Raw genomic sequence first — 26,301 nt, forward strand, 5'->3', positions numbered from 1 at the left:
CGCCACGACTTTATCTACCCAGGTGTAGATCACTACATCAGTGATGGGGTGCACTTGACTCCCGTCGGTTTGCACATTTTCTGTGATGACATTCGCTGCAGCATAAGTTCATCATAAGTTAAGTTATCTGGTACTTTCATTGGCAAACTTGGTGGAGTCCTCCTGTGTTTTTTCCCACCATAATTTTAACATTATCAATTCTACCAAAACATAACATGACATAACACTTTCTACCTTATTTCGGTGTGGATGGCGCAGCACTTTCAGTGCTTTCGGTGGAGGTTCGGGCGGACGCGGGACCGATCTCTCGCTCGATTTATACTTCGCTGCTGCTGCTAGGCTGTCTATTTTCCAATAGAGGCTACTTCCAACCTTCGGGTGGTCAAAATAGCATTTGAAACATCGCCGCTACCTGTCTCGTCTGTTCAGGGTCCAATGGAGAGCAGGTCATTAAATCGCTTTGGCTTGGCCCCATGCGTCCGCCTTCGCCTTCCACACCTGGCCTTTGTAAATCCAATTCTCTACTTTGTTATCAATTTGTTTTTACATAGTTTATAGGAGAGTCGGACAATAAATAACAAACAAACGAGGTAGGTTTGTTTATTATCGATTTATTCATGCACTTTATGTTACGTTAGTCGACAATTCTTACATGACCGAAAACCGAATACACAAGGATAGACAGATCACAGTTCAGAACAATGTCTCTTTTCAGCACACCTTCAGCAAATGCCCAATAGCATACAAGAATTCAAGAGGTGTTTTGTGCCAACTGACCACCATGTAATAGTTGAAATATTGGGACCTTGCTTCCTCAAGTGTCGCATGCAGTCAGTCTTGCAGGGGTTTCACATTAATTTCTGACTCGCTTTGCTCATGCGTAGAGCGTGTAAAATATCCACTGGTCAACTTCCGGTTTGGTTGTATTACCGTGAGTGTAAACGCACTCTAAATAAAAGCTGTATGAAGATTATTTACGTGTGACAACTGTTCATAGTTGAGTACATACATCCATGTGCCTATGCTTTACAATAATTGATGTCCTATTTTGGTGGCAATTGCATCAGAGATGTGTTTTTTTAGTTGTGAGAAGGGGATGTGCAGGAAGGACGGTGGACGGGTGGTGGTGATATGTGTTTTATACAAGAGCTTATTGACAAACGTAAGCTATTTATTTAACTAATCCCGGTCCCTTTAATTCATAAATGAATTGAGATCAGTTAAATTCGACATAAAACCATATAATTGTTTTGATTTTTGCATTCGTTAGAGTACGTTTACTCTATCGGTAAACCAAACGACCAATCCGGAAGTTGTCCAGTGGATATCTTTTACACGCTCTGCTCATGCGCACAGCGAGTCGAAAATTAATGTGAAACCATATGTTTTTCTGTTTTACCAGGTGAATAGCTCATATGTACTTGTTGCATATACAAATATATCCACACTGGATCACAATTTTCATGTATCTTTTGATGTCATTAATTCAATACACAAAACATGTTTCGTATCTGTCGCGTGTTACAATTTACTGCACACCGGTTCATCGGCAGACAACTCTGATCAACCTGAACGATTGTCGTGATTCCGTCAATTATATGACAATACCTGACCAAGGGCAAGTACTCAGATGAACAATTTATTATTTTGAATTAGTTAGATTGTGGTTACTTCTTTTGTAGATAATATGCGTCATGTCATTCACGCCGAACTACAGTGTAGTTGATCCGCCGTGACGCAGTTGATGGCCAACATCAATACTTGAAACTGTATTTATCATATTCCTCGAGAAAATTCGAATGGAATGCACGGTCCCTTAGTCATTATATATCATATACTGTGCCTACACACTAGCAGTTTTATATAATAACGGGATATCAGATGAATTTATTTGTGTACATTCGGTTTGAAGCAAGATTTGGGGGATGAAAATTTGACTCGGAGCTATTAATTTGTAAACGTCAAAGTTGATCAAAAGGCAATATTGGCAGGGTGTTGTTCCCACAGGATCACAACAATTTTGATGGTATTCGTGGTGTTCTCATCACAACCACATCAGACAATATTTGACATTATGCTAATTTCCATTTCTTGCCAGACTTTGCGGATCTTCTGAGAATCCTAGCCTAGCCCCCCCGGAGTAATGATAAAGGAAATTTGGAAATTTATTCAACTGACAGAAATTTGTTCTTGCCCTTGGATAGAAGGCTGGAACGCCTTTAGAATTCAGCACCACAACTTCTCATGCTAATAATCTCTGGCAAAGGTCACATGTCACTAAGACAAGCTGCCAGTTTTGTGAGAATCCATTGGATACAAACCCACTACAGTACTGTACTTCCACACTGTTGTTCATTGTGTAAATGTACAGGGTCGTGCAAAGGTATTTGGACAAAATGACGACCTCGTTTTATCGCGGAATTGCTTCGCAACTTTGAATTTGAGTTATCTGCAATCGCAATGAAAAATGCCACTGACATTATTTTTAGTAACAGTCATTCATGTGATCCGTCAGGTCACATGGGTGTGTTGTCGTCTGCTTTGTTAACATTATGTTGCGAGAGCATGAACTGAAGATGGGTCAAAGGGTAAGGAACTGACCCCCCCACACACACATAAAAAAGGTAGTAAAACAATTACATTTCGATGGAAAACCTATAAGATACATAAGTAACTTACTTGATGTTCCTCAGTCAACCATCTTGTCTTTTATTGAACATTTGTTAGTACGAGATTCGACAGAAAACGAGCAGAGAGGTGGTCGACCTCCTACTGTCACTCCACGGGATTATAGGAAATTGGAAAAGTTGTTGAAAGTGAATAGATGTGAGACTTTGGCAGATATTACCCGAAAATTCAATGAAAATAGACCTGATCCAGTGGCAAAAAGAACTCTGCAATTTCATTTGCACAAAAAACGATTATCACAGACATGTTGCAAAGAAGAGCGTTTTTGTGAGGGAAATTAACCGAAAGAAGCGACTTGTGTGGTGTAAAGAAAAAAGACGATTGACAGTTGATAATTACTGGAGGAAAGTTATGGGTTATGGACACAATGAGCATGTTTACACCTGGAGAAAACGAAACGAAGGATGGAGACCCGATCTTGTGTCACCCCAAATCACTGCCTCCGGTATTCAGTTATGATTTGGGGATGCATATCATGGCACAGAGTTGGGACCCTGATGGCTATTGATGGTAATATCAATGCCACAAAGTATCAAGACCCCCCAGAAGATAATTTGTGGCCAGTTTTCTCTCGGCATTTTAGTGAAGGAGGATACATATTTCAAGATTACAATTCTCCGGTGCAACAGGCGAGATCAACGCAAGAATACATGGCCAGAAATCACATAAATAACATGTCTTGACCTGCTCAAAGTCCAGACATCAATATCTTTGAGAATATGTGGTTATTTCTAAAATGGAAATTGCAGGGAAGAGCACATCGTATCCATTCTCATGAAGACCTTGTACACGAAATTCAAGACATTTGGACCTCTATCACGGCCAAATACGTGCAATCTTTGTACAACTCAATTACCAAAGCGGATTATGAATGTTATCCGACTGAATGGACACCTAACTAAATGTTAGGTAAGTTTTAGTTCATTGCTCGCATTCTTAGAGAAAATAAATTATGATTTTGAACTACCCACTTCCAGGCCTAGTGATAAGACGTCGCCATTTTGTCCAAGTACTTTTTGCACGACTCTGGTCGTGTCTGAGGGCTACAGAAATGAACAGAATGGGCTGAGTAGGTCAAGTTTAAGGCTGACCCTGTGTTTTAATATTGTATCCGATAACATCAAACACATATAGATGATATAGACAAAAGATGTTTTAATTTTCATATATAATAGTGTGGATTTAAAAATGTTTTTCAAGGATTGCTCATTCAGTCAGTGACAAATATTATTACTTGGGCACAAATGCTAAAACTGAGGCATATTTGTGGCTACTGTGGCACAGACAGTGGTAAGACTGCAACAAGAGAGAAAGTTGACATGCCCCTTTAATGACTGTTTTCACACAAAGGCTGCTGAGAATTCCAACAATTTGGATATGGAAGGCTATGCTCAAATAAGGCATCATTTTGTTACTCACAATGTTGAGTTTTAAACTTCTAACAGGCTGTTGTCATCATTTGTTGATAAAGGATGTCAAGGTTTTGCAGTTAAAGTACCAGACCATTTATCCATTAGGGATTTTAATGAGAGAGTTTGGCTTATAAACAATATTCAGGGACTAAACAGTAAACTATTGGTTTGTTTTGGGAATTTCAGAAGATGCTACCTTCAGCTATTGATGCTGATGTCACTGACGTTCCTTCAGCCATTAAAATGGAGATTGCAGGAGTTACTATTTAGATGATCCATGGCTATGTATAATCTAGACAACACAGCAAAGGCGTTTTTTATTCCCAGTCTCTACTAGCGTATTTTGCAGGCCAAATTGCTGAATAGGGATCATCATCTGCATCACATCATTCAAGAAACAGGCAGAATTCACAGCCCCTAGCTGATCAGCTTTTTAGCCGACGCCTCGTCCGTCCGTAATCATTTTGTTTCCGGAGCATAACTCAAAAACACTTCAATATTTTTCAACAAAAATTGGTAGATATATCAAACAGAACCTAAGGTGGTGCCTTTTGCTATTTACAGATTTTTGTCATTTTTATTTTCTCGGTTTCCATGGAAACATTTTGGACTTAGTCTTAAAGGGAGGGGTGGGCTTTGTTTCCAGAGCATAACTAAAAAAAATTTCAATATTTTTCTGCAAAACTTTGTAGATATATCAAACAGAACCCGAAGTGGTGCCTTTTGCTATTTACAGACTTTTGTGATTTATTATTTTCTCAGTTTCCATGGAAACGATTCGGACTAAGTCTCAAAAGGAAGCGACTCATCGATCTTCACCATCGCCTGATGAAGATTTTTTGGAAGCAGCATCGGATTCGTCTTTTAGTGAGAATCTGTGTCGTCTGTTTCGTCCGCATAATTCCAGTCCAGTTACGAGACAATCGGATTCTCCCCCTCGAGTGGTGGTTCTGCATACTTCCCCATCACTGTCTTGGATGACTACACTTGTCACTATTTCAAAAGCGCCGATTACGACGATGTGTGTGCCTACTGTCAACATGGCTTTATTTGCTAGCTAACAAACTTCATTACCTATGGTGGCTGTGTCTACTGCGAATTCTTCATTTACTCTTCTTCCAACTTTGTCGTTGATACCACAATCTACAGTTTCCACAAGTGCTCCGCTTGGTGTTTTTACACTTCCTGGTTTGGCAGTGTGTATGTATGGACAGAGCATTCACTCCAGTTCGGTGCTTTCATTCAGCTCGTCACTTCAAAGCGCACCTCATGTTTTGATTGGCTCCAATCTACACACCAATGCACCGCTTTACCCCAGTTCGGCACTTTGTCCCAATGCGGTGCTTTCATTCAGTTCGTCGCTTCAGAGCGCACCTCAGGATTTGATTGGCTCCGCTCTACACAACAATACGTCACTTCAGTCCAGTGTGGTGCTTTGTCCTAATGTATCCAGAGCGCCACTTACCTCCAATGCGTCTCTCTCTCATGTATCAACACTACCATCCAGTGCGGCGCTTACAGTTACTACACTGGTTCCTTATAGATCACCATTCTTCCCCAGTGCGTCGCTTCAGTCTATTGCACCGTTTCCCATGGGTTCAGCACTTACTTCCAGTACACCGTTTCCCGTCTGTACTGGTTTTCCCACTAGTGCATCGTTGTGTTATGGATCCATGTCTCAGTCCAGTTTGGCGCTTTCAGCTGGTTCAGCGCTTGTACCCAATGCGCCGCTTCGGTTTCCTTCACAGTCTCAGTTGAGTGTGCCGCTTCCTTCTACCTTACATGACTGGGGATCCCTTACTTCATACCAATTTCGGCGCTTGCATATCATACGCCACTTCCCTCTCAGTTGCCGACTACCAGTTCAACTTTGTCTACAGTTACGAGGGATCCTGTCTCTATTCCACCAGGGATTTTGGTTCAATCACATTCCCGCCGCAGCCATGCATTACCCAGCTTGGATGATGCGTTCGACAATCTGCGAAAGGTTAAGGATGGTTTTGCCACGCCGCAGTTTAACCTCACTCTGCTCATGTTCATGGGTTTGCTTATCTCACCACGTCACCCCTAGTGGATGATGATGTCACATTACTGGGTACCAAGCCACGTTCATACTCTCCCTTCTTGGTTGAGGATCGGGAGCTCTCTCATCTAGATACTGTTGTATGTAAAATCTTGGCTCCCTTCAATATTCGAGTCTTCCACCTTTTTTTGAGGCAGAGGGTTTTCTTGAGGACGTTCCGGACACCAACGTCAATCCTTCACTGGTTCCCGTTCCACTACTAGACCTGACCAGCCCTCTGACCATTCTCTCGTGCCTGTAGTAGACTCTCCGGTAGGCGGAAGACTTGGGACTTGTGCCCCCAATTGGATCATTTTGGAAGACCACTACATTCAGTCAACTCTGGCCAGGGGTTTTCAACTTCCCTTGATTGGACCATCACACCCATGCATTGATCTCTCTTCCCTGGCGCTCCATCCCCATCTCCAGTGGTGGTTGGACGAGTTGAACGTTTGCGGCAGAGTCTTTTTAAGGCCATTTGTTCCAGCTCATCCTCTGTACGTAGATGCCTCTCTACACGGTTGGGGAGCTCACCTCCTCGATCATCAGGTGGCAAGGCTGTGGTCTCCCGCAGACCGCGCATGTCACATCAACGTTTTGGGGCTCAGGGCAGTCATCTTGGCGATCACTCATTGGCAACACCTAATTCAATCCACCAGTCTTCTGATTCGGTCGGACAACGCCGCAGTCATGTGGTACATCAATCACATGGGGTTCGCGGGGGCTCCGCAGCTTCTTCATTGGACACTGCAATTCTTCCGTTTGGTGGATTCGCTCAACATCATGGTCAAAGCCAATCACATTCCAGGGGTGAATAACGTGATTGCCAATTCTCTGTCCCGCTCAGCTCGACCATCACCAACAGAGTGGAAACTGCATCTGCAGGTCTTCCAGATGATGTGCCTCCCGATATCGAGCCTGACAGTGGATCTCTTTGCAACTCACTTCAACGCTCAGCTGCCGAAGTTTGTGTCACCAATCCCGGATCCTCTGGTGGGAAGATCTAAACGCGTATGAGTTTCCACCAGTGGCACTTCTTCCGCTCGTACTCCTCAAGTTACGCATGACGCAGCGGATGACACTGCTTTTGGTCGAGCCCTACCAGCCAGGCAGAAGTTGGTTCGTAGACCTACAAGAAATGGCAGATCCAACTTCCCGACTGCACCGACCTTCTGGTTCACCCTCACTCGGATCAGCTGCATTGGTCCCCGCTCACGCTCCATCTGCACGCTTGGCGCATTTGCATGAATCATTGATTGCCAAGGGATATTCCAAGCGTGTTGCTATGGCAATTACCACAGCACATCGTACTTCCACTCAATCACTCTACGATGATAAATGGAAGAGCTTTGAAGCGTATTGTAAGGTGAAGGACATTACTTCTCCTACGACTTTGTTGCCTCAGATGGTAGCTGAGCATCTCCAGCATCTTCGTATTCTAAGAAGTTGGAAGGACAGCGCTCCCACAGACTCAGGGAAAAGTCAGTGAAATTTGGCTTTTCTTTGAAAGTCGGGGACTTTTTATATGTTTTCAAAAGTCAGGGAATAGTTAGGGAATTTTGGGTTTAAGTCAGGGAAATTTAGGGTTTTGGTCAGGGAAAAATAAGACTCAGAATGTTGCTAATCAGGTATGGTAGTAGTCAAAGTCAAAGATGCTTATTGTTCTTAAGGGCTCCGGCCCATATACAGGCAATACAATTATACATACAGCACATGTTACAGACATTTCATGAAATAAATTACAGAAAAAGCATAACAGCACGTTTTACATAAAGCCCTAGATTACATATTACATTTTCAGTTTTGGAGGATAGAATGAAAACGAAGTCACTTGAAGGTTATTTTTACAGATGATTATTTGGCATGTATTGTTTTCTTAAATCAGCATAATGTGAATTTCTTCTTCTAAAGCCGGGTTACATAACAGACATATTCTTCTATGAAGCACAATCGGTTGGATTTGTGAATCAGACAATATGAAACATATTTTCCGGGTTAAAATTCCAAAATTCTGGGAAACTGACATAAATTTAATAAGAGCCTTCTTAGCATTTGATTTCAGATTTATAACACTCTTTTCATCTTTATGATATAGTAGACACCTTGTCTGTCCGTCCGTCCGTAATCATTTTGTTTCCGGAGCATAACTCGAAAACGGTTCAATATTTTTCAACAAAACTTTGCAGATATATGAAACAGAACCTAAAGTGGTGCCTTTTGCTATTTACAGATTTTTGTCATATCTATTTTTTTTGGTTTCCATGGAAACGTTTTGGACTTTGTCTAAAAAAATGAAGTTTAGCTTTAACTTAAGTAACTGTCAGATGATTTGCTCTTTCATATTTGTAGTGGCCGGGAGGATTTATTATCTTCTGATGACTCTTGTTTAGTATGGGAAAACACTAGTCCGAGATAGGCATAGTGATTAACAATGGATAATTGCAGTGTAGGAAAGATGTAGAAAATCTAGCCTGTCCACCGGACTGGCAGGTCAAATTTTTTACCAGTCCTGCCAAAATCTAGCCTGTCCTCCAAATATCAATAAAACACCTTCGGCAGTAAATATTCAAAAAGGTTATAATCATTATATATATGTCATTGGTTTGCTAAAATTGACCCGACATGAGGACGGACTAGATATTTTTTTAACCCGTCCTCCACAAAATTCACCCGTCTTGGACGTTGGGACGGGCTATCTTTCCAACACTGATAATTGTTTGCCATTCAAAAAACATATTTCTTTATAGGCAACAGATCCACCTCTTCTAAAGATAACTATGTTAACGGATATATTTCCATTCATTTGTATACCGTTCCAAAATATTATAAATAGTATGATGGCTATGGTGGTTTCTTGCAAATTGTGAAAGCCCATATTGGCCAAAAATACACATATAAGTTTCATTGTTAAAGTACAGCATAATATGACCTATGTTCTGACATTTGCTGTTTATTTACAAAATTGAAAGTGGTTGAATGGTGTTCATAATCTAGTTGTCATGGTTGTACTGAAGTTAAGTTATATCTTGCATGTTTATTCTTTCCAAATACGCCTTTGATAATTAAAACATTTTGTGATAATGGAGAAATGTTTTCCTGACTTTAAATGAAACAATTCAATTACATCATTAGTTTCACATTTATGCTCTTTGTCAAAAGCATTTAATATAAAATACAACGTTTTCAGATGATATATTACTGACTTCACCTTAGAATATATATTTGATGGTCACACTCAAGTGTATCTAATAGTTTTATGTGACATCGTGGCAGGAGAGTCATGGAAAAATTTCTTCATCATAAATATCAATGTTTTGGTTAAAGTAAAAAATTAACAAATATTGTGTGTATTTATGATATGTTTTTAGGAAATATCTTAACAGGGAGGTTAGGACTGACTGAAAGGGAGGAAGGAGGCCAGTTTTTACACTTGGTCAGGGAAAAATCTATACTTGTCAGGGAAAAGTCAGGGAATTTTGGCCTGCCATGCCTGTGGGAACCCTGAGGGATCAACTTTAGCCACTTATCTAGCCGCACTTAACACAGTTATTGCGACGGCTATGGGTGTAAAGGTGTTGACTGTCCCTGAGCTCCAGTCTCTCTTGCGATCTTTCAAGGCTGCTGATCAGTCACGGAAGTTCCAGCCACCAGCCTGGGACCTTGCAATGGTTCTTAGACATCTCACGTCGGAGGAATACGAACCTCTGGCGGAGAAGGATTTCGAGCATGTCACGTTTAAGACTTTCTTCCTCCTGGCTCTTGCGACTGCTGCCCACATCTCCGAGCTTCATGCACTGGACGCCTCCCGGGTGCGCTTCGAGAGGACCAGACATGCCAAAGTCTTCCTTGGTTTGAGGTGGGATTTTGTTGTCAAAAACCAGCTGCCTGGACAGCCAGACAGACTATTTGTCATTCCGCCGCTGTCTACTATGTTGGGCCCTGATGACACCGAGGATCTCTCCCGATGTCCTGTCTGGTCTTTACATGTCTATTTAGCTGCCTCCCAGAACTGATGTAGGTTACGCAAGAGACTATTCATTCCTCTGTCAACTGCCTCATCTACAGAGGCCTCTCGTACCACACTAGCATTCTGGATGCGATCCGCGATCCTCCGTGCTTATGCCTATGCTGACCTTCCTCCACCTACTACGGCCAACCCTCATGAATCAAGAGCCTTAGCCTTTACTATGGCGCTACACAGAAACTGCTCCCTTCCCGCCATCATGGAGGGTTGTTTTTGGAGATAGGACATGGTCTTTGCTTCACACTACCTCCGGGATCTGTCTGTCACTGATGTAGAAGGTCTTCACCAACTTGGTCCTTTGGTTCTGGCGCAGCAATTGTCGTCGGCTCGCAAATGCAGATAAGATGCAGTTCCTGCTTCGTGTCAGTCTTGCATTCTGTATGTCAATAAAAGATATTGATCTTATCTTTTTCTTGATATTAATTTTCCTTGGGTTTAAGATCATCTAGCTTGATCTAGGGTCTGGTAGTACTGTCATACCCGTGACTCGATAGATTGTCAGGCCAGTCTTGTACTTAAGGCAGAGGTGGTCGACACTCCACTTGTTGACCTCTACTCTCTGAGCAATTACGTTGGCGGAGTGCAGTGGTGGTCCGATAAATTAAAATAATCGAAGATTGGTCGAAGTGATTACACAACCAAGCAATCGATCATGTTTTCTCATAATCGAACACAAACAATTTTGGAAGTTATGGAACATGTGTTTGCATAAACAATATTTTTCACAATGTTGGTTTTGTCTGTTACATTTCATAAGCACTACAAGCTCGTTCCAAGTCATGATTGAATTTATCTTATAGAACATACTAATCATCATGTAAGGATGTGAAATTTGCAAATGCATTTTGTGCAATTTGCAAAAAAAAGAAAGAAATACATGTTTGTTTCTCTATTGTTTGTGCATTAACAAAGATGACCAGGAAAATTTGATAAATGACGCTAACTAATTATTTTCGATGATTGATCGGTTGTAATGAAGCAATCATCAATTATGAGATTTTAACCAAGTCCCAACACTAGCGGAGTGTTGATTTTCCGATTACCTATACGGTTTTTTAGAAACGTTCCGCTCCTAAGTCCTTTCTCACCTTTGGTAAGTTAGGGGGATTGGTACTGAATGTCAACAAGTTGAGCACCGGGCTGTTTCCTCTTTCACTGCCTTCCAGGGTGTGTCTGTGGGGGATGGTTCCGAAGCAGGAACTGGCCAGATTAAGGTCTTCGACTTTAATTCACTGGGGCTTCCTGATCAATCGCAGGGAGACGGGGTTTACTTGCCAAACTGCGTCCATTTGCTTGTCAAAAGTTGCGGCTGAAAACCACATTAATTCGGGACCGCCCACTCCCAAGAGTTTTTGTGCCGTGTAAGCCAAGGGGTTTATCACTCAGAAGCAATTCATGACAAGTTCGGGAGTTAGCATATTGGGAGTTGGTGCTTTCTCTCAGCCTCCTTGTGTTATGCGACTTCACGATTATGGAGTTTAGACAGGGTAATCTGTGGCCCACCAGCCAGCCGTGGGGTAATGCATACCGTGATATTGGATAAGTTTTAAAATTTGGAAATTTTAGCTATAAATTGCATATTTATATACTTATCCTATCTCACGTGATGGATTCCTACCCAACCTTCCCCACATCACAGATTACTTGAAGCTCCAAGACGAGAATGACAGTAGTGGGCTGTAATGTGACCATCTTAGCGTTTAGCACACCTACAAAGATGATTTACAGGTCCAACAATATGAGTGGGGGGGGAGGGGTCAGATGGGAGAGAGGCTGAACGATTTGATTCAACTTAGCCTGCCACACATTTCCACGACTTGGTCGAAGAAGAGAGAGAAGTGCATAACGTGAGATTGGATAACTATATAAATATACCATTTATAGTTAAAATTCCAATTTTGTTTGGAAAGAACTTGACTGGGATGTCTTGCCCTCAGCTTCAACATCCACTGAGGTGGCCGTGTTATTGACATTCAATGTTTCCGTTTGACATCATTTGACCTTACAACTGTTCCCTAATCTTCTCTGTCACTTTTTTATCTTTTTGTTTTGAAAAACGACGGTATTCGCAACTGTCGCTTCACAGCAGCAGACAATTTTGCCCACAGCATTTTGATTTGAATAACTTCCTTCAAATTCAGTTACCATACTTCGATCTACTGCTAAGGGCGTAACTGTATAGACACACAGCATGACTTGAATAAGCTACGTATTATAAGCTCCATGCATTGATTTAGGCACCACATTGGATGTTGGAAAGTGGGCATAGCTCTGTGAGGATTACAAAATGTGAAAACTAGTTGACAATATGTGCAAGTTTGGCAGGGTATGCAGGCTTATGCATGATTGTTACGAGTCGTTTTATTTTTATGGTGCACCAACCGGACTCACCAGGTCAAGGAATGGTGCGTCACTTTTTACTACTATGCGTCAATGACGCAAGTGTGCAGACTAAAATGTATATCAACACACAAAATTAAAGCCATTGCTTCATCCTTAGATCATCTCATTGAAACAGATCATGTCAGCTTGCCAGTAGGTGTCTTCAAACACCTTTATGTCATTCTAGGTGAGGGATGTCACCCAGGACCTTTCAGAGACTTCATTATATTGGGGCTCTGGTTGTCACCTAGTATATCCTTGCCACCTACCCTCTTTCTGGTGTGAAAGGGGAACGAAAATAATGTCCTGAAAGCGATAACATGATTTCACAACTTGGCTTTAAACATTTCTTGCTGTTTGTTTTTCAGAGTCTAACACCTTAAAGGAGAATACTAGAAAATTGCAATTACTGACTGGTTTAAAGATAAACACATCAGAAACATGTACCCCAATGTTTAATGCAAAAGTATATTTATTTACATTTACAAGGCGAAAACAGTTTCGGTTATCTGTGCTTCGGCCATTATGCATTTTCTGCTGGAACTCACAAGACCTTTTTGTTCATGAAGTCATATGTGACTAAAGTCGGCCATATTACCTAAAACCAAGTGCTACAGTAATACAAATCATATTTTTCTGTCGTTTTTGTAAATGGTACAATGGTGTATTGTGTTGCTTGGAGATGCACAGCGTCATCGAACAATGGAAAGAGCCACCATTTCTTCCGTCTTCCAAGTGAAAAGACAGGTTTAAGCAGGAAAAAGCTTTGGATTCATAGGCGTCAGTGTGGGGAGAAAATCTGGAAGCCTAGCAAGAATGCAGCCCTGTGTTCCGATCCTTTCGATTTGGATGCATATGAAAGCGACCCATTTTGCCATGCATACATGTGGTATGAAAATCCAAAAGCAAGGCTGAAGAAGGAAGCAGTACCCATGAAATTCATTTATGCTTCATTATTCCATGTTACAACTTACTCAGTAAATCAAGCCCGATTGTGATGAAATATACATTATCAACATCAGTAAGAGTTTTCACATGGGGCACCTTAACTATTTCCATCAGCTAAAACTAGAGAAATATAGATTGTCCTAACTAGTATTTTATAATTCACCAGTTTTCAAGGCATAAATTATTTGCGTTGCTTTTATTATCTCTGCTTGACCAGGCTGCAACCTTGTAATAAGTTGTATGGAGACTTCTTTGATCGGCATTTTAGAAGTTGGGGTGATGAAGAATAATGATAATTTTATGGATATACAACTTCTTTATTCTGTGAAAGGCCACGTTTCAACATAGATTCTAATGTCGTTGTCAAGCAAGTGATGTGCCTTGTGCTATTTTTTTTAGCAAAATGTGATTAATCAAAGTGTGATGATAACTTTTCACTTTTCATGGTCTTTCTTCATGTCATGTACCAATATGTGGTTTATCCTCTATATCTAGATTAGTTATTTCCTTCATGTCATGAATTTGTCATGATTTATTTTCTGTATCTCCATTGAGAGTCATTGACATTCTTCATTGTGTGCATCATGAGACAGTCAAGTTCAATGTTATGTAAAGTTTCCATGGAAAACACACAAAAAATTGTACGCAGTAAATGACAAAACTATTATCTAACATGTATATAAAGTTTGGTGGAGTCAAGGAGAAAGGGGGCGGTGGGGTAGCCTAATGGTTAAAGCGTTGGCTCGTCACGCCAAAGACCCGGGTTTGAATCCCCACATGGGTACAATGTGTGAAGCCCATTTCTGGTGTCCCCTGCCGTGATGTTGCTGGAATATTGCTAAAAGCAGCGTAAAACCAAACTCACTCAGTCAGTCAGTCAAGGAGAAAGTCTTATGTGCTGCTGATCCATGTCACATTATATATATCAGTATCAGTCATTTCCATGTCCCAAAGTGGGAAGCAGGTGTATGTGAGCTTCTATACTTCTACACTTGTATACCTAAGAAAAGCAAGGAATTTTATTCTTTGGATGATTCTGGAATAAACTCCTTGTAGCTTTTTAGTCTTTACACACAAGTAGTTATCGATAAATTACATGACATGAAACCAACTATTGGTTATATTTACTTAGGTTGTCAGTCCAGATTTGAAGAAGTTACTATGCAACGATGTCGTATTGGTCATTATCCCCCGCCGCGTGTTTAGCGCGAAGTGGGGGATATAGTATTAGGCTCCGTCCGTACGTACGTACGAATTGAAATATCTTAAGAATTGTTCACTAGATTCTTTTTATATTTGGTAGCTAGTTTCATCACAGTATAAGAAAGGTCCAACTCAGGTTTAGTGACCTTGACCTTCATTTCAAGGTCACAAGGGGGACTTTAACATTTTACCTGCATGTTAAGCTATATCAAGAACCGTTCACTGGATTTTCTTCATATTCAATACCAAGCTTTATCTAGGGAAGGTGCAGGGCCCAGTCAATTGTGGTGACCTTCACTTAATTTTCAAGGTCATGGCGACACTTTGAAGATTTCAGCATGTAAACCTGCATGTTAAGCTATCTCAAGAACCGTTTACTGGATTTTCTTCATATTTAACACCACGTTTTATCTAGGGAAGGTGCAGGGCCCAGTCAATTTTGGTGACCTTCACTTAATTTTCAAGGTCACAGAGACACTTTGAAGATTTCCGCATATTAACCTACATGTTATGCTTGTCAGCGAGATACCTCAAGAACCATTCACTGGAGTTTCTTCATATTTGATACCAAGCTTCATCCAGGAAAGGCTCAGGCCCAAGTTGATTTTGGTGACCTTCCCTTAATTTTCAAGGTCACAGAGACACTTTGAAGATTTCAGCGTGTTAAATTGCATGTTAAGATAGTCAGCAAGATATCGCAAAAAATATTCACTGGATTTTCTTCATATTTGACACCAAGCTTCATCTATGGAAGACCCAGGGCCCAGTCAATTTTGGTGACCTTCACGTAATTTTTAGGGTCACGACGACACTTTGAAGATTTCAGCATGTTACCTGAATTGTCAGCAAGATATTTTAAGAACGGTTCACTGGATTTTCTTCATAGACTTTTAAGACTTCTCTTGAATGTTTTTCAATAAGCAATTTCTTTAGTACTAGTTTGCATATTTCATACACTATGACATTCATGTCAAGGTCAAAGTCAGAAAATCGTTGATCTTTAGCAATATGAAGTTTTCTATCCTACTCTATCATTAATCTGTGATTTGAACACCTAAATTTATTAAGGGCTATTTTATACGAAGTAACATTCACAACTGACAAATATTCTTCACAACATTATTCCTTCTTTAGAGATTGAATGATATACAATACGTTTGGGAAACGAACATATTAATTCAAACCATGTCTGTTGATCTGTAGAATGATATATACCTTTGTTTCAAATCAAATAAGAACTTTTTATACAACTTAAATCCTGATTGTGCCACATAACTAAAACAATATATATTTTAACAATTGTTTTACATTATGGGCTCAACATTGTATACCAACTTCTGCTAATTTACAGTCGAGCACCGTTGTCTCGATATTCATGGGACCACGAAAAATATCGAGTTATCCGAACTTCGATACATCCGACCAGGGCATATCATCACATATCACTATGAAAGAAAACAAAACGCTTCTCAGTATGTTTTGATTCGAAACTATAATCCGTTATCAGAAGGTTTAGTCGTAACAGTGAGTACTTCCTAATTAAATCCTTCTTAATTAATCCTAATTAAATAACAAACAAGTGACACCTTCAACTCAATTAGTTAGCCCTAATTAGTTTACACTACCGCATCCCTTTGATTCATGCCGCACCGTGTGTAAACATGTGGAAACGACCTCAGTTCAGAGGGATAATTGCCCATGAAAGGTAGGTGAATATCGCGTTAAAAGGGTAATTTTGCTTGTTGGGACCATGAAATTATATCAAGATATCCGAAATATCGAGACATACGTATTGAGTTAAAAGAGCATGAATAATGATAAATTATAAAGGATTTTGCCGGGACTGAGTTATATCGAGACAACCGAGATATCGAGTTATCAGAGTTTGACACAACGGTGTTCAACTGTATATTGATAACGGTATGTGTGGTGTAATATTCCATTATTCTTTTGGTGTAATAACCGTGTCCAATGTTTTACAATTGTTATATATTGTCGAGTTTTGAAAGATAAACATCCATAAAGTTCGGTGCATTTCTACCAAGAAAAAAAATTTGCTTTAAGAAATTATTGTATACTCTGTCTGCATCCAGTGAGGGATGAAACCCCATATTTCTGAGCCGCAAGCTAAAGTAGGTAATACTTTGTGGTCAAAGATGTTGAGAACAGATAATGTTAATTTTCTGAAATTTGATAGCTGGGAGCGTAAAATATTAAAAACTTTCTGGATATAAAAAGTTTTCTTGTGTTATATGCCATCACCCACTGCATGAGAAATGAACACTCAAATATTTGTAAGAAGACACAATTTCTAGTTGGGTATCATTAAAATAAATTTTTTTTGTATTTCTTTAATCTACCACCTTTTCTGAAAACCATACATTTAGTTTTACTGATATTTACGGTTCAAGAACACTTTTTACAATATATTGGTAGATTATTCAATCTTTTTTGTAAACCTCGGACAGCGCTGTCAAACAGTAACATATCATCAGCGAAGAGTAACATGAAAAGTCGACAGACACCAAGGTCAATGCATCTATCTTTATCAACACCAAGATGACACAACTCCCAATTTGAAAGGGATATGAAGGTGATACTTCAAAATAGACCAGATGTTTGTTTTTGCTTTCGTCTGCTATGCGAGTAGCAGACATCATGGTTAGTCTGTTGTCAAGGGTCATAACTCTGATTCTTTTTTGTGTGGTAACATTTTATATGACGAGTCGGTACGTTCTAGGTTCGAGTCAGCGGTGGTGGAATGGGAAAAAATATATTTGGTCAGCAATAAAATTAGGTTCGGTTGGGCAATGAGAAACACAAAAAATATAAATTCTTCCCTAAGGAAGGATAACAAATACATGGATGAACAACTTCTTTATTGCTTGATAACGGTGTTAGAACCTACACCAAAACGTCGCTAAATTGCTTGATAACGGTGTTAGAACCTACACCAAAACGTCGCTAAATTGCTTGATAACGGTGTTAGAACCTACACCGAAACGTCGCTCTCACAGCAATATATAAGTTGTTCATCCATATTTTGTTATCCTTTGTTATTCTAGTTGTTTTCGCTGTCGCTCGTTGACAGGTTTTTATTAATTAACTGTATGTATTATGAATGTATAACTTGTTTTAGTCACGATATGGCTGAATTACTCACTCACTCACTCTTTCTTGATCATTCTGTCAAAATCTAGTATCAATCAAAATATTGCACACCACCGCCCCTCACTGTTCTATCCACATCAACAGTGTATTACAGTTGAAACATTGTTGCAACATTTAAGCCTGCCTCAGAACAGTAGACATATAATCTAATATTCAAGAGCCCTGTTTTAAGCAAAGAAGATAATCTTTGCTGTGCCCTATTAGTTTTTGATGTAGTGTGCATGAGGGGTGGTGTGTGTGTGTGTGTGTGTGATTCAACCAATAAACACAGCCTCACTGAAACAAGTTTGTTCATGAGTAATCTTTTGTCCAGAGAGTAAGGGTATTGATGTGGTGTGGCCTTGTGTCTGGTTGTTTTGGCTTGCTGGTGGATTACCCCACAATGGATAATCATTCAGGGTAAATGTCAGTAAATTTACGAGAGAAAGAAAGTGCACGTTTAAAAAACTACTCTGAATGGAGAAAATATTTATTTCAAATGGCACCTGTTGTTTCCTTCACAACTGTAAAAATAATTACCTGTCAACAACACCTACAACACTAGTCTGTTTGTCGGATTTAGTGTGACATATTTTTAAAAGTTTCATTCAAAATGTACCTCAGGGACTGAAAGAAACTGTTTTTTGGTTTTTCATATTGATATCTTTGAATCTGCAGAAAGGTGATGATAAAGTTTTTGCTGACAGCAGCTTTCAGTAAATATGGGTTTTAGTGGCATTGAAGATTATCATGCGTGTATAATAATGTTTTTATTTGTTTGTTTGATTGTTGTTCAATGCCACACTTAGCAATATTCAAGCTATATGGCGGCAGTCTGTAAATAATCAAGTTGCAACCAGACAATCCAGCAGTAAACATCAAAAGCATCGATCTAAAAAGGATTCAATGATGTGTTGAACCAAGTCAGCAAGTCTGACCAACCGATCCTGTTAGTTGCCTCTTAAAACAAACATGGGTTGCTGAAGACTGCATCTTCTTAAGAAATGCTTTCATAAACTAATTATCAGAGATCAATAGACTTCAGAGAGATGAAGATCTGTTTGCTTGATCACTGAAGATTTCACAAGTATAGAGTATTTAGTTCAATTTGATTGTTCCAGGTGAGCAACAGTACCTTGGTACTCATTCTTATCTTAGACAGCAAGGAAAGGTAACTGTTTGACAGGATGTATCAAGGATGTTTCCAAGGGTAGAAAATTATACTCAGTCTATCTCACCTGTGCACTTTCCCTTGTTCTTTGACTATGGAGTGGAAATAACCTTGACAAATGTTTCCAGCCTGTAGTTTCACCTTGCCTAAGCAGAACCCAGTGACTGCCATCTTAAGTCATTATCCTTTTTGTTAATATTGTGTGCAAATGGCCTACCCTTATAGAGACTATTATTAATCTTTTGGGATTTTTTTTTTTCTATTTTGTTTGTTTGTTTGGGTTTTTTTGGGTGGTGGGGGCTGGGGTTGATTACATCTAGTACTTGTCTGAGAAGTTTCTCAAGAAGAAGAATGGGGAAGGATGAGAGAAAAGGAAAGATCTGTTCAAACTGCAAACAGACTTTTTCAGCACATGACCCTCACACAGCCTGAAGTGACTACTTGGATTTGTGCAGTTGGGCTAATCGTTCTAGCCATTGCAGTCTCTTGGACGGTTCACTCTCACTTAGCCAGAGTCTGACCAAAAAGGTCTTGTTAAGACAACATTGCACTATGGCTAGGTGAAAGATGCGATCCAGGTAATTAGCATTAGCCACTGAAGCGTGAGCCTTCGTTCAAGGGCTATAGTCTATATCTACAATGCGACACGATTTTGAAGCGTGAGAGGATTAACTACCTGTAATTAGCAAGTTGACACTGAGTTAATTTGGCAAGGCTAGACGTACCAGTTGTTTTGGTAGTGACTTTAATCCGGAACTGTTTCATGATTGGTTGCTTGCATTTGACAGACAGATGCATGTACAGGTATGTGATTTTATGCATGCATTGTTATTTGTTGATGTCTTATCAAGAAAGATTCATCTGAGGTCAATTATGTTCGTTTCTTTGTATGTTTTTTTACATATGGTCCGGGGTTCAGATATCCGGAAATTCATTTATCCGGACAATTTCAAGGTCATGTGTTTGTTATTGTCTCAGACTTCTATAGCCCATTTCAAGTGTCCCCCGCCGTGATATTGCTGGAATATTGCTAAAAGCGGCGTAAAACTCAACTCAGTCAGTCAGTCAGTCTCAGACTTCTAAAGGTAAGCAAGTACAGTTCAGAGACAGATGGTTGAAATGTAGAGGTACACAAAAGAAAAGAAGTTTTTTTTTGTTCTTTTATGGTTTATTATTTACCATCAACAGCATCAATTACCAACCATTCAACAAACAACAGATCTTGTCAGATGTCATAAAAACATTTCATGTCTAATTGCTGGTGACTCATTAGAAAAGTCAATTAAAGCATTCAACCAAGGGGTATGAAACCTCCCCTCCAACTTTTGCATCTGGGTACTACTGTTCTACTATTACTATTTATTTAGATACATAAATATGGATACGTAAATAAAGGCGTTATTCGCCGAAAAGCACAAGAAGTGACTGTGTGCTCGCTTTACCTCGAAGATCGAGGTATTTAAACTCATTAAAGTCATTTCAAAGAAAGGTAATATTACCGTAGATAAGCCTAATTTTGAAGACCAATAAAGGCAGTCTGTAGAGAGGCGGGGGGGCTTATCTACAGGTAACACTTTCGTCAAACCTTTTTTTGGACATTGTATCATTTCGCACAAGTAAAAAAGAGAAAACGACTTTGTCAGTGAAAACGTCAAATTTGCAATTAAACATCACTAGACAGAATTATTTACCTTTGCAGTTCTAATTTGTTTTGCTAGGCATTTTACTTACACAGGTTTTGCTATATAAATGTAAAATATGTATAATCAACATTAAGGTTATATGGACCATCACGGAAATGGTAAGCAGAAGCTGTACGTGCATGGAATAAGGTGAAATACGCATGCCATTTCACACACGTTTTCACAGATGTTGCTGTAAATAAGCGGTCCATGGATGACGAGGCAGTTATCAATTTGTGATTGTTCAGAATAATGTGGAATTGGTGCTATCGCGATTGGAGCGAAAAGCGTACCCTCATGAACATGGTAAGCGGCAGTTGTACACGCATGGAATGAGGTGAAATACACATGACAGTTTGTTGTGATCGCCAGCTCCAATAAATATGACATTTAGCAAAACAAAATATATATACGTAGCCATTTTCTGTCAACTACACTTCATTTTGAGGCGTGAGTAGACGCAGTTTGATTTTGATTTCAGTGTGAATAATGCGGATAGAAGTTATAGTTATTGGTAACTGCCAGTTGTCTTGTGGTCTGAGTTGGGTATTCATTACTGTTTTCATGAGAATTATTACCGACAATCGATTATGTTATTTTGCAATCGATTGTAGCGTCGGGAAAGGGTAACCAATCAATTTTCGATTATCGATCATCGGAACACCACTACTTATAAATCTACATGGTTTGTTACGAAAGGGAAAGGCGATCATCAAAGATCTACTTTAGAAATGGTCAGAGACAATCTCAAGACACCTAAGTTTTCTGGGATCTATCTGTGGTTCATCTTGTGTTAGCAGACTATGAATCTCTAGGAGAGAAGGATGTTGAGCACTTTACCCCCAAGACAGTCTTTCTTCTTGTGATTGCTGCAGCGGCATGCAAATTTGAGATCCTAGCTTTGGATTTTGACAGTGTGCCGACAACTGTCTACCGGCCATTGGCAGAGATAAAGATGTATCTGCCCATGACATTGTTGTGGAGTGGATACATTTTTTTAATTTATATTTTTATATTTGTGTTAATCTTTGATTAACTTGGTCATTATTCCTTAATTATAGGCTCACAGTGATCAACTTCCATCTGTGTTTGTCATGTTTCCTTGGACAGAAAATCTATATTCGCAAACCTCAACTCTCACGAGCAATCATGTCAGAATGTGTCCCAGCATGTATGAATCCCCTGATGTGGGAATTCAATGGTTCTTTTCACAAGTTCCTCAACCACAGAACTATGGGGAAGGTCATTGGTGGAAGAGGTTTGAAGCATTAAGGAGTGATACCAAACTGTTTCGCCTGAGTCCTGTATGTGTGTCTGTGGGGGACAGTTTGAAGATGTCTGGAACTGAGGAACAAAATTCTTTGGATTCTGGGGCATGTTAAAGAATGGAGCAGAGCAAGTTTCCCTGTATCTTACCCTCCGTCATTGCCCTAGTAGGCAATGATACAGTTTGTGAACGAATCACTGAGGGGTTTCATAAGAAGACCATCACAAGTGGGCTTAACGATGCCTAGAATCTTCTCAGTCAGCCTCCTTGTGAACAAGTCACAGTTGTTGTATTTGGGCCAGGAGCAAATTACTTGTGAGTGCAGTAGATAATTTACTGATGATGATGTGATGCACGAAACCTGATGACGTCACACAGTAACATAGTTCACTCACAGAAGGCATGGCACAGCTAGAATGTAAACATGTGTCTTCAGCATGCATTAATATTGATATACAACACTCCTTCCACAACATGTGAAACAAATGCATTTCAACTTGAGTAAATATAGTTGCGAGCAGCGATGTAGGGCTCCTTGGCTTTACTTCTTTGGAGCCTTTTGCATCTCTCACATATCTCATGAATGTAGTAATGGTATTAGTTAATATGAATCATATCACTGCTAGTCGAATGCTCTTCGACTGGAAGTACTGGGAGGTCATTAAGTTTCGATAAACTCGGTGTCCCCCGCCGTGATATTACTGGAATATTGCTAAAAGCGGCGTAAAACTCAACTCAATCAGTCAGTCAGTCAGTCATTATTGTCAAGGCTTGTAGCTGACTGTATCTAAGTGTGGGTATAGTGTACTTCATTATTGTCAAGACTTGTAGCTGACTGTATCTAAGTGTGGGTATAGTGTACTTCATTATTATCCCCCGCAACGCGTTTTGCGGGGGATATTAAAATGGACTCCGTCCGTGCGTCCGTTTGTCCGTCTGTGCACATTTGTCTGTTCCGGAGCAGAACTCTAAAACCGTTCAATATTTCTTCACCAAACTTGGCACATACATGGATCTGGTGGTGTACTGGTGCCTTTTGGTAATTTTGGAATTCTGAATTAAATATTTTTGGCGTTTCCATGACAACAAGTTCGACTTTGACTGAAATAAGTGGTAGTGCTCTTTTCCGGAGCAGAACTCTAAAACAGTTCAATGTTTCTTCACCAAACTTGGTCCATGGATAGATCTGGTGGTGTACTGGTGCCTTTTGGTAGTTTTGGAATTCTGAATAAAATATTTTTGGCGTTTCCATGGCAACAAGTTCAACTTAGACTGAAATTGGTGGTAGTGCTCTTTTCCGGAGCAGAACTCTAAAACCATTCACTATTTCTTCACCAAACTTGGCACATAGATAGATCTGGTGGTGTACTGGTGCCTTTAGGTAGTTTGGGAATTCTGAATAAAATATTTTTGACGTTTCCATGGCAACAAGTTTGACTTAGCCTGAAATTGTGGTAGTGCTCTTTTCCGGAGCAGAACTCTAAAACTGTTCACTATTTCTTCACCAAACTTGGCACATAGATAGATCTGGTGGTGAATTGGTGACTTTTGGTAGTTTGGGAATTCTGAATAAAATATGTTTGGCGCTTCCATGGCAACAAGTTTGACTTAGCCTGAAATTGTAGTAGTGCTCTTTTCCGGAGCAGAACACTAAAACGGTTCAATGTTTCTTCACCAAACTTGGCACATAGATTGGTCTGGTGGTGTACTGGTGCCTTTTGGTAGTTTGGGAATTCTGAATAAAATATTTTTGGCATTTCCATGGCAGCAAGTTTGACTGAAATTGGTGATAGTGCTGCTTTCTGGAGCAGAACTTTAAAAACCTTTCAATACACACCTTCCACTTTTCTATATACACACCTAAATATTTCTATATACACACCTAAATATTTGACATAATCATAACTCGTAGACATAATCATGAAGAGTATTTTGCCATTGCGGGGGATATTGATGACTTTGTCGTCTTGTTGTCAAGGCTTGTAGCTGACTGTATCTAAGTGTGGGTATAGTGTACTTCATTATTGTCAAGGCTTGTAGCTGACTGTATCTAAGTGTGGGTATAGTGTACTTCATTATTGTCAAGGCTAGTAGCTGACTGTATCTAAGTGTGGGTATAGTGTACTTCTTTATTGTCAAGGCTTGTAGCTGACTGTATCTAAGTGTGGGTATAGTGTACTTCATTATTGTCAGGGGCAGTGGGGTAGTCTAGTGGTTAAAGCGTTGGCTCGACCGTCACGCCGAAGACCCGGGTTCGAATCCCCACATGGGTACAATGAGTGAAGCCCATTTCTGGTGTCCCTCTCCATAATATTACTGGAATATTGCTAAAAGCGGCGTAAAACCAAACTCAGTCAGTCAGTCAGTCAGTCAGTCATTATTGTCAAGGCTTGTAGCTGACTGTATCTAAGTGTGGGTATAGTGTACTTCATTATTGTCAAGGCTTGTAGCTGACTGTATCTAAGTGTGGGTATAGTGTACTTCATTATTGTCAAGGCTAGTAGCTGACTGTATCTAAGTGTGGGTATAGTGTACTTCTTTATTGTCAAGGCTTGTAGCTGACTGTATCTAAGTGTGGGTATAGTGTACTTCATTATTGTCAGGGGCAGTGGGGTAGTCTAGTGGTTAAAGCGTTGGCTCGTCACGCCGAAGACCCGGGTTCGAATCCCCACATGGGTACAATGAGTGAAGCCCATTTCTGGTGTCCCTCTCCATGATATTACTGGAATATTGCTAAAAGCGGCGTAAAACCAAACTCAGTCAGTCAGTCAGTCAGTCAGTCATTATTGTCAAGGCTTGTAGCTGACTGTATCTAAGTGTGGGTATAGTGTACTTCATTATTGTCAAGGCTTGTAGCTGACTGTATCTAAGTGTGGGTATAGTGTACTTCATTATTGTCAAGGCTTGTAGCTAACTGTATCTAAGTGTGGGTATAGTGTACTTCATTATTGTCAAGACTTGTAGCTGACTGTATCTAAGTGTGGGTATAGTGTACTTCATTATTGTCAAGGCTTGTAGCTGACTGTATCTAAGTGTGGGTATAGTGTACTTCATTATTGTCAGGGGCGGTGGGGTAGTCTAGTGGTTAAAGCGTTGGCTCGTCACGCCGAAGACCCGGGTTCGAATCCCCACATGGGTACAATGAGTGAAGCCCATTTCTGGTGTCCCTCTCCATAATATTACTGGAATATTGCTAAAAGCAGCGTAAAACCAAACTCAGTCAGTCAGTCAGTCAGTCAGTCATTATTGTCAAGGCTTGTAGCTGACTGGTATCTAAGTGTGGGTATAGTGTACTTCATTATTGTCAAGGCTTGTAGCTGACTGTATCTAAGTGTGGGTATAGTGTACTTCATTATTGTCAAGGCTTGTAGCTGACTGTATCTAAGTGTGGGTATAGTGTACTTCATTATTGTCAAGACTTGTAGCTGACTGTATCTAAGTGTGGGTATAGTGTACTTCATTATTGTCAAGACTTGTAGCTGACTGTATCTAAGTGTGGGTATAGTGTACTTCATTATTATCCCCCGCAACGCGTTTTGCGGGGGATATTAAAATGGACTCCGTCCGTGCGTCCGTTTGTCCGTCTGTGCACATTTGTCTTTTCCGGAGCAGAACTCTAAAACCGTTCAATATTTCTTCACCAAACTTGGCACATACATGGATCTGGTGGTGTACTGGTGCCTTTTGGTAATTTTGGAATTCTGAATTAAATATGTTTGGCGTTTCCATGACAACAAGTTCGACTTTGACTGAAATAAGTGGTAGTGCTCTTTTCCGGAGCAGAACTCTAAAACAGTTCAATGTTTCTTCACCAAACTTGGTCCATGGATAGATCTGGTGGTGTACTGGTGCCTTTTGGTAGTTTTGGAATTCTGAATAAAATATTTTTGGCGTTTCCATGGCAACAAGTTCAACTTAGACTGAAATTGGTGGTAGTGCTCTTTTCCGGAGCAGAACTCTAAAACCATTCACTATTTCTTCACCAAACTTGGCACATAGATAGATCTGGTGGTGTACTGGTGCCTTTAGGTAGTTTCGAGACAGGAATTCTGAATAAAATATGGTTTTGGGACGTTTTTCCATGGCAACAAGTTTGACTTAGCCTGAAATTGTGGTAGTGCTCTTTTCCGGAGCAGAACTCTAAAACGGTTCAATGTTTCTTCACCAAACTTGGCACATAGATTGGTCTGGTGGTGTACTGGTGCCTTTTGGTAGTTTGGGAATTCTGAATAAAATATTTTTGGCATTTCCATGGCAGCAAGTTTGACTGAAATTGGTGATAGTGCTGCTTTCTGGAGCAGAACTTTAAAAA

General features: G+C 40.0%; 1 protein-coding gene across 1 annotated transcript in view; it reads left to right on the plus strand.

Moving 5' to 3' along the window:
• The first annotated feature begins 1,546 nt into the window (after window positions 1–1,546).
• Window positions 1,547–26,301, plus strand: part of LOC124256276 (acyl-CoA:lysophosphatidylglycerol acyltransferase 1-like) — a 189,402-nt gene continuing 164,647 nt past the window's right edge. The window contains exon 1 of the mRNA XM_046690251.1: window positions 1,547–1,618. Within this exon, the coding sequence (XP_046546207.1) occupies window positions 1,599–1,618 (20 nt within the window). The 5' untranslated portion in view covers window positions 1,547–1,598. The remainder of the gene's footprint in view (window positions 1,619–26,301) is intronic.

The sequence above is a fragment of the Haliotis rubra genome, unplaced genomic scaffold (genome assembly GCF_003918875.1).
Source record: "Haliotis rubra isolate DU_JTF1 unplaced genomic scaffold, ASM391887v1 Scf116, whole genome shotgun sequence".
Taxonomy (NCBI): Eukaryota; Metazoa; Mollusca; class Gastropoda; order Lepetellida; family Haliotidae; genus Haliotis; species Haliotis rubra.